Source organism: Numida meleagris, chromosome 4 (genome assembly GCF_002078875.1).
Source record: "Numida meleagris isolate 19003 breed g44 Domestic line chromosome 4, NumMel1.0, whole genome shotgun sequence".
NCBI classification, from domain to species: domain Eukaryota; kingdom Metazoa; phylum Chordata; class Aves; order Galliformes; family Numididae; genus Numida; species Numida meleagris.
Genome location: NC_034412.1, coordinates 74,390,813 through 74,404,227, shown reverse-complemented (window position 1 = coordinate 74,404,227; position 13,415 = coordinate 74,390,813). Strand labels below are relative to the sequence as shown.

Genomic DNA, 13,415 nt, shown 5'->3' with positions numbered 1-13,415 from the left:
TGGAAATCCAGTGTCAGCTGTGTCTCTGCACATACACTGCTCTATGAACGCATCTTCACTTTGGTGGTGGAACCATCCTGCATATTTTCCTGTCAAAAACAGTAAATTTTGCTTTCGTAAATGTTTTACATCTTTAACCATGCACCTGTTGTGCAGACTTCATAAAATGTAAGATTCTCTCTAGGTAATAGACTAATTAACATCTTTTTATACGCACCTCAAAACGTAACGTGGTTGAAAACAACACTGATTAGTTGGGGATTTTAATCTGAAACAGACACAGGAATACATTTTGTTTGCCCCCTACATTCCTTCATCCAAGTAAATCAACAAACCAAATGGAAGAAGAAAAAAAAGGCATCTAAATCAAACACACACAGCAAGCCAAGGGAAAAGGCACGAGAGAAATGGGCAATTACTGAAGGGCCTCCTTTATAGTTCATTTTGTGACAAATGCAGTCATTCCACGTGGTAGATTCTGCAGTGTCAGAGGCTGAACTTCCCTGTTTTGTAGGTCCCAAACTCCCGTGTGTGCACTGAACTCCTCCGGTCTGAATTGTGGCATATTTCACTTTGTATTTTTGAAGCGATACCAATAGTTAATTGGTTCTTTCTCAAGAGCTGGGTAGAGCGGGCTTTTTTCTTAGCAAAGATCTAACAATGTTTCTTAGCATTTATAAAAAAAATAATTCTGAAAATATCACATTTCACGATGATTTTTATTGCATAATCTACATTACAATCCATTAAATTTTTAAGGAGAAGACATCTCATGTTCCATAGAGCGATGCTTTATGTAGTAGGATTTGACTTGACGGTTGGAATTGGAGACACAACAGTGTGTGTGCTCTACAGCGTATGACAGCATACAGTGATAATCTCTGGACAGGGCTCTGGTACTTGAGGAATTACATGAGAATTGCCTTCAGTCGTTTTCAGAAGCACTCTTCAAGAAAGGGGGTGTAAAGTTTTGCCCCGTTTGGATGTTTTGTGGGGCTGCATTCTGGTTTCACTGCACGTTAGGAGTGAGGGACAGCACAGGTCTGTTCCTGAAATCTCTTCCCCAAACAATTATCCCAGAATTCAGTATTGCAGTATGTATCAGCTTTGTTGCTTGGGGGCATCCTGCGCCATACTCTGATCATTCTCATGTGCAGCAGAAATAAATACTGAACTGTATCGACTTCAGCGTGGTTTGCAAATATGTAAAACATCTTCAGCTGGTAGAAATACTTCTCTTCCAGTAAACTGAGGCAAAAGGTGCTACGCTTCTCACAGGCGGAAGCATAAATGTGATCCATTTTGGCTAGGAAAGAATAATTTTATTTTCTTTAAACACTGATTAGGCATCAGAACCGGTGACAGAAAGCTGAAATTTGGCATTTCCCTCAAAGATGTGCCATACAGTGAGTGACTGGGAGTTCAGCAGTTATTGCCTATTAGCATTTGTCAGCGTACATGAAACGCCACGCTCCAGAACAGCTGCAGCAGGCTCTGAAGTCAAATCTACTTGTATATTAACACAGGGACTGATTTTTGTTACACTTGATGACAGTCTTTCAGGTGTGAAGGCTTATTCAGCCTAGGAAGAGGCTGTAAGGTTTGACATGTATGTGAAAGCCTCATAGGGAAGAGCTGTCTGAGCTTATTCCCTTCCTCCTCTGATGCTGAGTTGGGCCTCATAAAATGCTGGAAAAATGATACACAGGAACAGCTCCATTGAATCAGGCTTCAAAGCGTATGGTGTGCTGAGCTCTCACAGAGTTCTAGAGAATGATGACACCCGGGGGTGGGGGGGATGGCACCGTGCAAACTGGATGACCAAGAATGGTGAGGTACTGTTAATGTAAGGGTAGTGACAGTAATCCCATAGTGGAAGGGAGAGAGGTGGCCAGGACACAAACCCAAGGGTTGAAGTAGTGATTGTCTACGCTGGTCATTTCCAGCACAAATGGATTTGGGCTCTGAGTTAGAGTGCTAAATTTCCTTCCTAACAAGAAGAACCCTATGGCAGAGATGGTGCTGCAATTTACAGAAAGTATCTATTCTTTCAAAACCTGCAGACAGAACACAAATGACATTTTGGTCGACAATTTTAATGACTAATATGAAGCAAGCTGAGGGCAAGATGTTGGCCTGAATGAAAAAGAACATTTAGGCAGCACTTACTTAACGTCCAGGCTTATTTTTTTTTAGCAGAGGAGGTTTATATCATTTGTCAGAGTGGAACTACTTCATACTCCCTTTACTGGACTGACACCAACAGTGTATATCAAAATTAAAGAATAAATCAAAACTATCCATGCTGAGTAAGCTGATTACTGTCATTCATGCACCTTCTGTACAAAATGCTGTGACTGCGATTAGCTGCAATGGCATGTCCGAAACCCAAACCTTCCGTGGGCAAAGAGTAACAGTGACACGAATTAGATCAGCCCTTTGTCTTCCTGTACTAAGGGTTTCTTCTGCACATATCCCCAAAATGTATCAGACCTCCAACATTTGAAGGAAAGCATTACATGTGCTTGCAGGAATTTCTAATGGATTTTATTTGAAACACGGTATGCAGTATGACAAATGGCTAGGTACACTGATGGGCTACTTGTCCCTGGAGTATAATAAAATGACACACAGTGATTTCAAAATTATTTTGCTGCTACTATTAATTTAAAGGTTGATCGTAACGTTAAAGATTTGGAGCCAGCTCTTGGCGCTGCTTTTCTGTGCAGTGATGTACTGTGCAGGCTGGAGCAGGGCTGCTCTGAGCAGAACTGCTTTGGAATGGTCTGCTGCTCTGAGCATCCAGGCAAAGTTTTTGATTTGCAGTTATCCTGGGGCTGTAATTCTATGATACACTGTCTTTGCTAGCAGAGCCAGGAAGAAACACCTCTTTCTTCTTTCTCTCCACCTGACTTGTGATGGATTCAGGTCTGTAGCACAAGTCAGCTGGGTGAAATGATTTCGCTTATGACTAACATTTCCCATAAGAGAAGAGGGTAAGGACTGGATCGTTATGACCTGGATTATAACCTGAGTAACTTCAGTGGCCTTACGGCTGTCAGCATAAGAGAAAAGGTGGAATTGCCTTAAAGCAGCTTTACCATTTAGGACAGGGCATCATGAAACAGCATAGAAGGTGCATCCATTATTGATCCTAACCTGACAGAATACAAGATCTGCAAGCCAAACTGATCGCCTAACATCTAAAAAGAATCAGTCACCTACCTACACCCAAACCACAATCAGGTGTGGCAGTACTGATCAGTGGGTGGACACTGAAGTATCCACTACTATTGTAGTCAAAGGATACAGTATTACCACTGTTGTCTGAAAAATGAGGTGAGATTTCCTTATTACTGCTTTACCCTATTTTGAAAGAGAAGTATGCAGTACAGAAAGGGCAACACCACCAGAAGTACCTTAGGGCTCGGCTGCAAATCATTACATTGCAGACTCACATATTCTTTTTGTTTGTTTGTTTGAAACTCTTTCTGGACTTCATATGAGAACCAAGTAAGACAGTTGAAAGTAACTACTTAAGAAAAGAAACTACTTTTTTTTATACTTTTCCAGCTTACCACAGTAACGTAAGTGGTCTTCTGTACTTGTGAAATGCCATTCCTGATACATCCTATTTCAGAAGAATAAAAAACCAAGAATGATGGAGATACATTTTTTTCTTTGAAAGCAACCCTTTGCACTTGCAACCATTCACTTCAATAAAACACCTTCATTAATCGCAAAGTTTATTTTTTTTAACAATTAAAAGACAAAACATTTAAAATTTGCAGTTCAAAACATGCACATTCACCAAATGCTAAATGACATGTAACACTGCATAGAATCAAACGTATTACTAAAAGAGAATAACTATAAAACACAGTGCATTTAACATCCAGTTAAAACGAAACCTGAGAAACTACCATAAACACTGATTCAAGAAGTCTTCATTCATGCAGCTTCATAATTTCCACAACAGTTTCAGCAGTAATGGCTCAGCGGGGCTGTAAAACCTCACGTTACCTCGAATGCAGATTTTGCTTGTACATAGCGACCACTTTCTGCAGCAGTTCATACATATCAAACACTGAAAGTCTTAATGGAAAATTAAGTTGAAGTAAAAAAAAACAACAACAACAATATTAGTGCATTTATGGCTTCAGTTCTACAATAAAGAAACACAATAAAACATAACTTAAAAAACTTATTCTGGTCACAGCTTTGCAATTACAAATCACGCTATTTACGGAAATGCTTTCATTTAAGCAGTCCTCTGAAAGAAGCAACCCTCCTATGCACCCAACTCCGCATGTCGTTACTCAGCTGAGCAGCTCTCATACTTACAAGCAGCCCAGTTGAAGCCTATGTGAGTAACGGCTTGCACAAGCAGGAACCAGGTTTGGAATGCTAAAATATTCCTTTGTTTAATGAAGATCTATTGGTTAACAGCAAACAAACTGGGGGAGCGAGGGCGGGGGGTGAAGGAGCAACTCATTTGTTGAGTTTTGCTACCAGTGAAAACATTCGGTACCAAGAAAGTGGAATCGACAAACTCATTTGCTTACACAGTGCTAGCTGCTGGCTATACCATGAGGAGACTTTTAACAAAGGCAGTAAAAATGAGGGCAGAGCAACCACCATGCATTGCCTCAGAACACTGAAAAAATATCACCTCATGCAGACGAAATGACAAATTCATCAGAACTACAAGTGCTTTTACACAACATGGAAGGAAACAGGAAAAAAACTTCTCTCCTTAAAGTTAACACATGTTCCAAATTACTAATCATTCTAGATGGGTTTAAATGTAATGGAAAGCCCTAGGACACTTTACACGCATCTCTGCGACACAGGGAATTTTATGAATGGACGTGGGTGTATAGGAATTTTCATCTATCTCTCAGTGTTTCAAAATATTTTATCTTCTTATACAAATAGAATGATGATCAAGTATAAATCTGTTGAAACTGCCTTGCAAAAATAAGTGTAAAATTAGGAATTGGCAAGAAAAGTTTCCAAATACAAATTAGCAATGTTGTTAAAATTGTTTCCAGTTACTCTTTTGAATCACTAATATATCTATATATATTTAAAAATAATTAAGCAACAGTATTTATATAAGATATCTGATTTCCAAGTGGCACTGCTTCAACTTTCTGATGTAAATTTTTAATACTAACTTGTAATTACACAGTGCACATGAAACAGATGGAAAATTCCATGTGAATTCTGTATTTAAGACAAATTTGAATTGTTAAACAGTGAGAACAAATGCATTATTACAAGCATTTTTGCCTACACTGTTTTTTCTTTAAACAAACATCTGCTCAATCCCCTTACTTTAACAAAGATAGGATGAACAAATCGGACGGTAACAGATTATATTACTGTGTACTTAACAGGAAAATAAAGTGCATACTGTATACTTGATCCGATTTAAAAAATGGACACACCTCGGTAGCCTGATCTTATATTTTAAAATGAAGTTGTATACAAATGTAAAAAATCATGGTTAGAATTGTCACATTTTCTTTTTACTATCTCTATGAAGCAGTTATCTTCCTACCACTAATTCCAGACAAAACATAATATGCAGCATGTGGAAAAAATATAGAGAAAAAACACTGGAATAAAAGTGAACGACATTCTTGGTGGAGTTTGAATTCTGTAAAGATGTAAATATGAAACAGTGACAAGATTACACTATCTTAAAGAACTTAAATTACAGTCTGGTTTAGAGCTGCTTCAGTTACTTTTTAATACAGATAAACTGGGGATATACTGTGCATCATTTTCAACAAGCTGTTACAATGGGGCGACACTTCATTTTAAATATGAAGAATAACTGCTCTTGTAATTCTCTCACAATATATTACAATGAATTTATAGTGCTCATATAATTTCTGCAAACTCAGTAAATAAACCACTTAGAGCAGAAAAATCATAAAAAGTTAGAAAGAGAGAACTTATGAATTGAGACATTTATAAAAGAAAAACAGTACCATGGTTAATTTCAGAAATGTTCTGAAGTTGGCCATTGTCCTTTCGATGACAGAAAATAGGGATCCCCATTTCAGGAAAGGGCCGTGCCCCCCAGTTTTTTCTTCCTGCCTCAGGTCAAGTGATTTGCCCCTCCCATATTGATCCATCTATTTATCTCTGCCTGAAATGGCTTTTCTGAAGGCAGTTCTTGTCTGCATGACTGACTGGCAGTACTGTTTCTAGTGGGATACGTCCCCTTTGTCCCTGTGTCTTGTTTTCTCTTCTGTTTAGAGATCACTCCGAGAAAATGGGAGGAAGACATTGCATAACATGCATATGTAATGCAGACTGCCTTCCCACTGATACGCCTTCTAAAATATGTACTTTCATATCGTTTCTGTTATTGGGATTCTTATTTGCATTTGTAAGCTTCTTTTGGAATGGAGCACAAGAAAATGGGATAGTGCAATGAAGTAACACGTTAAGTGTTTGGTTAGACGAAAGGCAGAGAGATGAAATCACCTCTAGTAAGTGATTTTATAAGATTTTCTAAGACTTATCGAGGACAGTAGAGAAGAGATGCAAATGTATGGCCCGTTACTTGTAAGTTGAAACTGGCTGAATTAGAGAGCAAGAGGAAATTCTTAATCTAGCAGATCACTACGGATGTCATTGTTCTGCTTTTCCGTTTAGCTGATCTCCATTCAAAGAAACAAGAATCATTTCTATACAATGCACTGAAGTTTTATTAAAAATAAAAACGTCTGTTTCTATGGAAAAATGTATTCTAGATGTAATTATGATGGCATTTAAAATCAGAATTAGCATAGACTAAAATGCTACAAGATTTAACTAAATTCTGAGCTTAAAAAAGCAGCTTTTTGTTGTTTGAAACCTGATCGCCACTGAATGGCAAGCTGAGAAATACCAACTATAACTACCTAAAAACACTATTATCATCATGTTGTCACTAAGAGACTTTTAACTCCTCTTCTCTTCCATCTTCTTTAAATTAAAAAAAAAAAATTAATATACACTCATGGTTTATCTGTTTCTGCAGTCTCTTCCTCTCTGTTTTTAATTAAAGGTGCATGTATAGGTATTTTGCATGATCAATGTTTTAAAGAGACTGCTGAAATGTTATTTCACATCTTTATGGGAAGAAGCTTCAGCGCAAATAAAACAGTTCGTGCCACACTCTAATGAAGGGCATGCTTTGCACTATATTTCGATGTACGCAATATTTTAGTACAAAAATGTTGAAAATGTGATTAATTTTTAAAAATAAATTAACAAACTTTCTACTTAACCTATTGTATAAGCAGATACAACTATCAAATCAAATTGCAAAAATAATTAACATTTGATAGGGGAAGTAAGGCAGAGCAATTCTTTAAAGTTTGAACAAAATAACGTGTACTCAATTTTACAAGCGGGCAGCCATTTTCAAGATATGCACTACTAAATGAAAATAAGGGAAAAACTTCTATAAGGCCAAGGGTGCAATACTTGCACTTTTGAAAGCAAATGCCATCAAGGCCACTCAAATTAGACTTGCTGCGCTGTAAATCCTTCTCCGCAAGTGCAAAGACTCAGGCATGCAGTTCTGAGATCAGGACTGGAGTTCATTTCCTTTCTAAGTATTTCTGACAACAGAAAACATTTATGGAACTTCTTTGGCAAGCGTTTTTAGGCTAATTTGACACAAACAACTATAAACATCTCGACTCAAAATCTTTCTTAAAGAAGGTGAGTGAACACCATTAAGATACTATTTTTTCAGCACTTGTTGAAATCAAAGGCTTGTTATCAACTGTATTTAAATACATTACCACTTAAAAACCTTCACAGATGCTAATGGTCTGTCAATGTAAAGTATGTTTAGCAATCTGACCGTTACCTTCCAAGTACATTATCAGTATTGATTCAACTTCATTGTAAAATAAGCAAGCTGGCAAGATATAAGGTAAATTCCAATCTGTTTACAAAGGCTAAGCGAATACTTGGTAAAAAATTTAGAGATGTTGTGTTACAGTATAGTTGCACAGTGCTTATGTCTACTGAATACACAAATCCAAACTGTATGGAATAAGACCATCACAGATCTTAAAATTGCTGATAACTGGGCCATGGTCGCAGCTCCCAGCAAAGATCTAGCAGTCTGTCTCACAAAAGCAACTTATAAGGCCTGAATATTGAGCTGTGTTCCTTCACCATTCCTCAGGCCTTTGTTTTGTGGTATCATAAGCTCGTATTACTTCAGACTGGGAAACAATTCCATTTTCATCTTGAGAGAAAGCATAGCCATCTGTAGACACAAAACAAAACAGGAACCAATTATATTTTTAACAAATTTCATGTATTCCTCAGTATTTTAAAGCTTTAATGAAAGCAACTTAACAAAGGTCAATAGAGGTGAAGTGTAGGGAGAAAACCAGCACTATTCTTACCTAATTTTGCAGTTATACAAAAGCAAAGAACTCTGTGCAAAATCTTAGGAAGGAACAGAATCCTAACCACAGGCAAAGGATACATTGTCCTAAGTTTACATTCAAACATGAATATGGTCACATACATTGTCAGTTCTTACAAACACGGTATCTTTTAATTACGTTCTGTATGTGTCTTCTTTTCATTAGGCAGATTCAATTAAAGCAATTTAAAGATGCTTAAAGTTTACAAATTTTACTTTAAGATTTCCTTGTAATTCAAGAAAATGTATTAACTAATTCATTTATTAAAGATAATGCTGAGATGTTAAAAATCAGTTCTATCAGTCTGTAATATAAAATAAAGGCAGGAAGTTTAAAGGTGCATGCTAGATGTATTGAAAGCCACTGCATCAAGTATTAGCTTGTATCTTTACTACACAAAACTGCAGTGAAAGGTCAAATTTTACTTCTACATTATCATGGATATTAGTGGTGGTGTTTTTTTTTTTGTTTGTTTGTTTGTTTTTTTTTTAAGTGAACACTTACGAAGCAAGTTTTGCTGCAGAGAGTCGGAGCGATACAGGTTCACATGGTTCTTCTTAAAAACATTCTTCAGTAGTTGGGCTCTTTCAGTTAAGCTAGAAACAAAGCAAATGTGAAAAAATTTCCTTACTAATTACTGTATCTCTGATACTTTGAGTCTGTTAAACAGGAATTAATTATTAAAAGAAAAATGTTCATTTTTCTTTGTTTACTATTTGTGCCTGAATTAATTATTAAACAGATGATTAAAAGCCTGCACAAGGGCAGATTATGAGGTCCAGATCCTTGGTATTGTTTTTTATTTCTTGCAGTACATGCAAAACATCTGTCTGAAGTACTGTTATGCACTGACAATACAAATAAATGAACAATATTGTAAACATCTGAGCGTGACTCCTTTAGAAACATGTGGTGTAAAGGGAAGGCATTGGCTTTCTAGAAGTAGCATGGGCTGATTAGTGCCAGGCCATATTTCTTGCAGAAAGCAGGGTTCAGCTTCTACTGAAACAGTACCCTAGCAGGAATACGAGAGAAGATGAAGGGAAAGTTACACCAGGCTCAGAAAGTTGTTAATTTTGATAACATACTGAAGATGTACAGACTATATTAAAAAAAAATCACAACAAAAACACTAATTTCTTGCTCTGAATTTGATATTCACTGTGAACTAGAGCTTATGTTTCCCATTTCCAGTGCTTGAAAATCCAGTTCCTCCCAGTGTGAACTGGTCTAAAAACAAATTAGTTTGCTCAAATCTATTCTGAGTATATAGTGATATTATTTTGTTAGTTCTGCTAGATTATCAAAATTATCTCTCTGTTAGGATGTAGTAAATATGAGGAATTTACACATACCTAACTCTAGTGAGTTTTGACCAGTCAAATTACTCCTTACTACTATTTGTCAATTAGGTAAGCAGACTACCTTCCTAGTCTACCTACCAGACTAAGAGAGAGGAATGTAACTAGATTCCTTCCCTCACTAGAGTAGCATTCAAACCTGTAAATTAGAAATGCTTATTATTTCTTCTTTAAGGACTCCATTTTTCTATAGGACTCTGAACCACTGGCATAAACTGGAGAGACTAGTGGTCTGCCTCCCTTTTCTGTTTCCCTGCGATCCGGTGGTTAAAGCATATGTCAGGAGGTCAGAGCTTGGCAAGAGGGAAGAGAGAAATAAACCTACACCCCCACATCCATAGAGTAAGGCTAACCACAAAATCTACAGGGTAAGTGGATGGGTGGGCTAAACTGCTTCTGTGGCCATGCTTTGGATGGAATGAGACTTCTTTATAAAAAGGAATTAGGTACCAACAGCAGGAATGCAGTCAGCATCTGCTGGCTGAGCCTAAATCCCAAGAAAGGAACATTTAGAGTACTGAGATACACTTTACCTTCCATGTTTTCATGAGGTAGCCCTTTAAAAAAAAAAAAATTCCTCCTCACTGCTCCACTAGGCAGTGTAGGTGCCTTTGTTTTCAGTTCGGAGCTACGAACTGATAAAGTGATGAGATTATAAAAGGTTGAGGTTTATAAAGATATAAAGATATAAAAGATGAGGTTTAAGCCACAAGGAGATATACGGGGTGAATAAATGAACGCTTTCACATATGACGGGAAGGCAAAGAGGTGAAAGACCATACGAATACTCTGAGAGAGGTACAATCTGCATCTCCTTTGCAGCACATCTGAGAAACCTTTCTTAATATTATCTGAAAATGGAAAAAAATCTGTGATTTTTTTTTATTTTGACAGGTGTTATTTTCTAATACAAAACTATTTTATTAAAAGCACAGTAGGCCTATTCTAGCATTTTAGTACCATCATTATCACTTGCTCATGTTCCAGAATGAAATATTCAGACTGCCTAAGTGCTAAGCACTGAAAATACTGCCTTAAGTTTTACATGAAGTATGCACATCTGTTAGTTTATGTATAATGAAGTTTCCACTGCATAGACCTGATTGCTGGTACAGAAAATACAAATAAAGTAGGAAGTAATTTTGGAAAACAAAAGTGCTTCCAGCTATTCAGGTATTAAATTCTACTCTATTTCTACACTTGATGAAAGAGCGCAGACTCTTTATTATGAATCATCCTGTTGCCATTCAAACACATACTTAAAAAAATCTACATGCTAAGTCAATAAAACATAGTTTCATAATTAACCAATCATTGCAACTAAATGACTATACTCATCATGTGTACCTATACGGAAAAGCTGAATATTAACTATATTTGAACTTGTTATATACATTTACAGGAAAAATATTACTTCTTCATGTATTCCTGATCAATCATGGCTGGTTTAAAAATAATAACTTTCTTGAATGAAAAACAACTATTATATGAAGCAGCATTTGTGGCAAATATCTCTAAAGACATTTCCAAAAGTTAGGGCTGTTATTTGTGCTACTGTTAGTCTATGTAATAGAAATATTTTTATGGTAAGTATTACTATTGCTGTTTCTGGTTATTTGGCATTTTATGAGAAAAAAATCCCTTTTTCTATTATAATATAGAAAGGTACTTCCAGAGTTTTTTGCACACTAGGAAGAAATATTAGTTGGTGCTAAAGAATATATAATAAGTTTGTCAAAAATAACTTGATGGTCTCTTACAAGAAGTACTAAAACTCCAGAATAGAGAAGTCAGACATGCATATTTAGAACAGATGCTGAGGACATTCCTTGCCAATTTAACTATTTACTCTGCACTGGTAACTAATCCAGGCTTCTGTGACTCAGATACTCAAAAACTGTCACAATGGTTCAATCAAGCTTCTGAAGATCACAGAATCACTAAGATTGGAAAAGACCACTCAGGTAATCTAGTCCAACCATTTACCCATCTCCATCATGCCCACAGTCAGGATCACTGCACAGGTTACCCTGGTAAAAGGCTGTGCTCCACTTTGGTGCCACAGCTCAGGTGCTGTGACCCCGGTGAGTACAGACAGAAGGAGATGGAGCCCCGTGTCCTGGGACACCAATGTGATGCTTTGGGATTAATGGGATGTGGAGAGAGATGCAAGTAAGTCACTTCATCAAAGCATTTCCTTAACGAAGTATATTTTATCCATGAAGGGTGAAGTTTTGTCTCTGTTACCTGAATTAAAAACAAACGCCCCAAAATCACAGAGGAAGTAAATCCTTAAAAGACACTAAGATGTCTAACATCCATCGATTTGTATGTGAGGCAGATGCTTTTATACACTTCAAAGAACACAGGCCCAAAAATGACGGTGGAGAATAAAGATATTTTGGCAGGTAACTGAACAATCTTAGTGAAGCCTTCCCATTTACTTAATTGTAACATAATGACTGTAAAACCACTGGTGAAAACACCAAGTTCCTCTGATCTAAATAAGAATGGATGAAGGAGAAATTCTGGAGGATGAAGGAAGAGCATACTGCCTCCTGAGCATACTGAAATAGCTGAATCTGGGAACACGAGAGAAGTCTTGGTAATGAAAGTACAAAACACTGAACAGACAAATTACCTTACTTTCTTCTGCAGCTAAAACATGTCTCCCTTTCAGCACTTCCTAGTACTAACACCTGCTTTCCTTTCTGTAATTTATTCTTTTACAACTCCTTGTGAAAGTGCATACAGCATATACTGCTTCTGGCTCAGCTCAACGCATTGATATATGAGTTAACTTGGAAGCAGATCCTGCCCTGACGCTGCCTAAGAAAGCTTTGCAGCTGGAGAGAGGCATCCAAAACAATCAGCTTAGATATTCCACACATTATAAATGTTGGTCATCATCTTTGTATCCGATGTCATTTAGTCTCAGCTGGGTAAATTCTAGTAAGTTGATTCCCAAACTATTGGAGAAGAGATACAATAAGATTAAAACAGACATGAAAACTAATTATCTTTATGAACAGAAGGTGCTTCCTGAAATTGCAACTATGATAAAAGTTCCTTGCATTTTTATGGTCTCCTGACACACATACAAAACCTTCTTACCCTTCCTGCAAAACCTTCTTAGTTTAGCCCTTTGCCATGAAGATATTAAAGAAAACAGCAGTCAAAAATGGAAAAAGAACAGGAAAATCAAATATCAACTTCTTTGGCTTTTGTTGAACTTCACAGAAGTTATGAAAATGAAGACAAAGAAAGAAAGTTCCAGTTCAGCCAAATGGCACTAATGAATTGGAAGTGGGTAGTGGGAGGAGTGTACTTTGTCATCTCTCAGTCCCTTTCAGCAAGTCCTGGTTACAAGTTAAGCAAGAGTTAAAAAGATGCAAGTATTTCACTAAGCACACACTAAGTTTACATATGAAAATTGTTCAATTTCTCAGTTTGACCTTCTCCCTTTTCAAATCTGCCTGACACACAAAGGAGGATGTAATAGGAGAATTGTGGAGTGTCGAGTTCAAGTTATTTCTTACCTCATAAAATCTAGTCAAATTTGTTTGCCCTCAACTAGCATTAGATACAGTGCTAGTTT

At 36.9% G+C, this 13,415-nt stretch overlaps 1 protein-coding gene across 6 annotated transcripts in view; it reads right to left on the bottom strand.

Annotated features, from left to right (window-relative positions):
• Positions 3,730-13,415, bottom strand: part of ATP8A1 (ATPase phospholipid transporting 8A1) — a 95,585-nt gene continuing 85,899 nt past the window's right edge. For all 6 annotated transcript variants that reach the window (XM_021394113.1, XM_021394112.1, XM_021394114.1 and 3 more), the window contains 2 exons: positions 8,961-9,052; positions 3,730-8,290 (listed from right to left, as the gene is read on the bottom strand). In XM_021394113.1, coding sequence (XP_021249788.1) covers positions 8,193-8,290; positions 8,961-9,052 — 190 coding nt within the window. In that variant the 3' untranslated portion in view covers positions 3,730-8,192. The remainder of the gene's footprint in view (positions 8,291-8,960; positions 9,053-13,415) is intronic.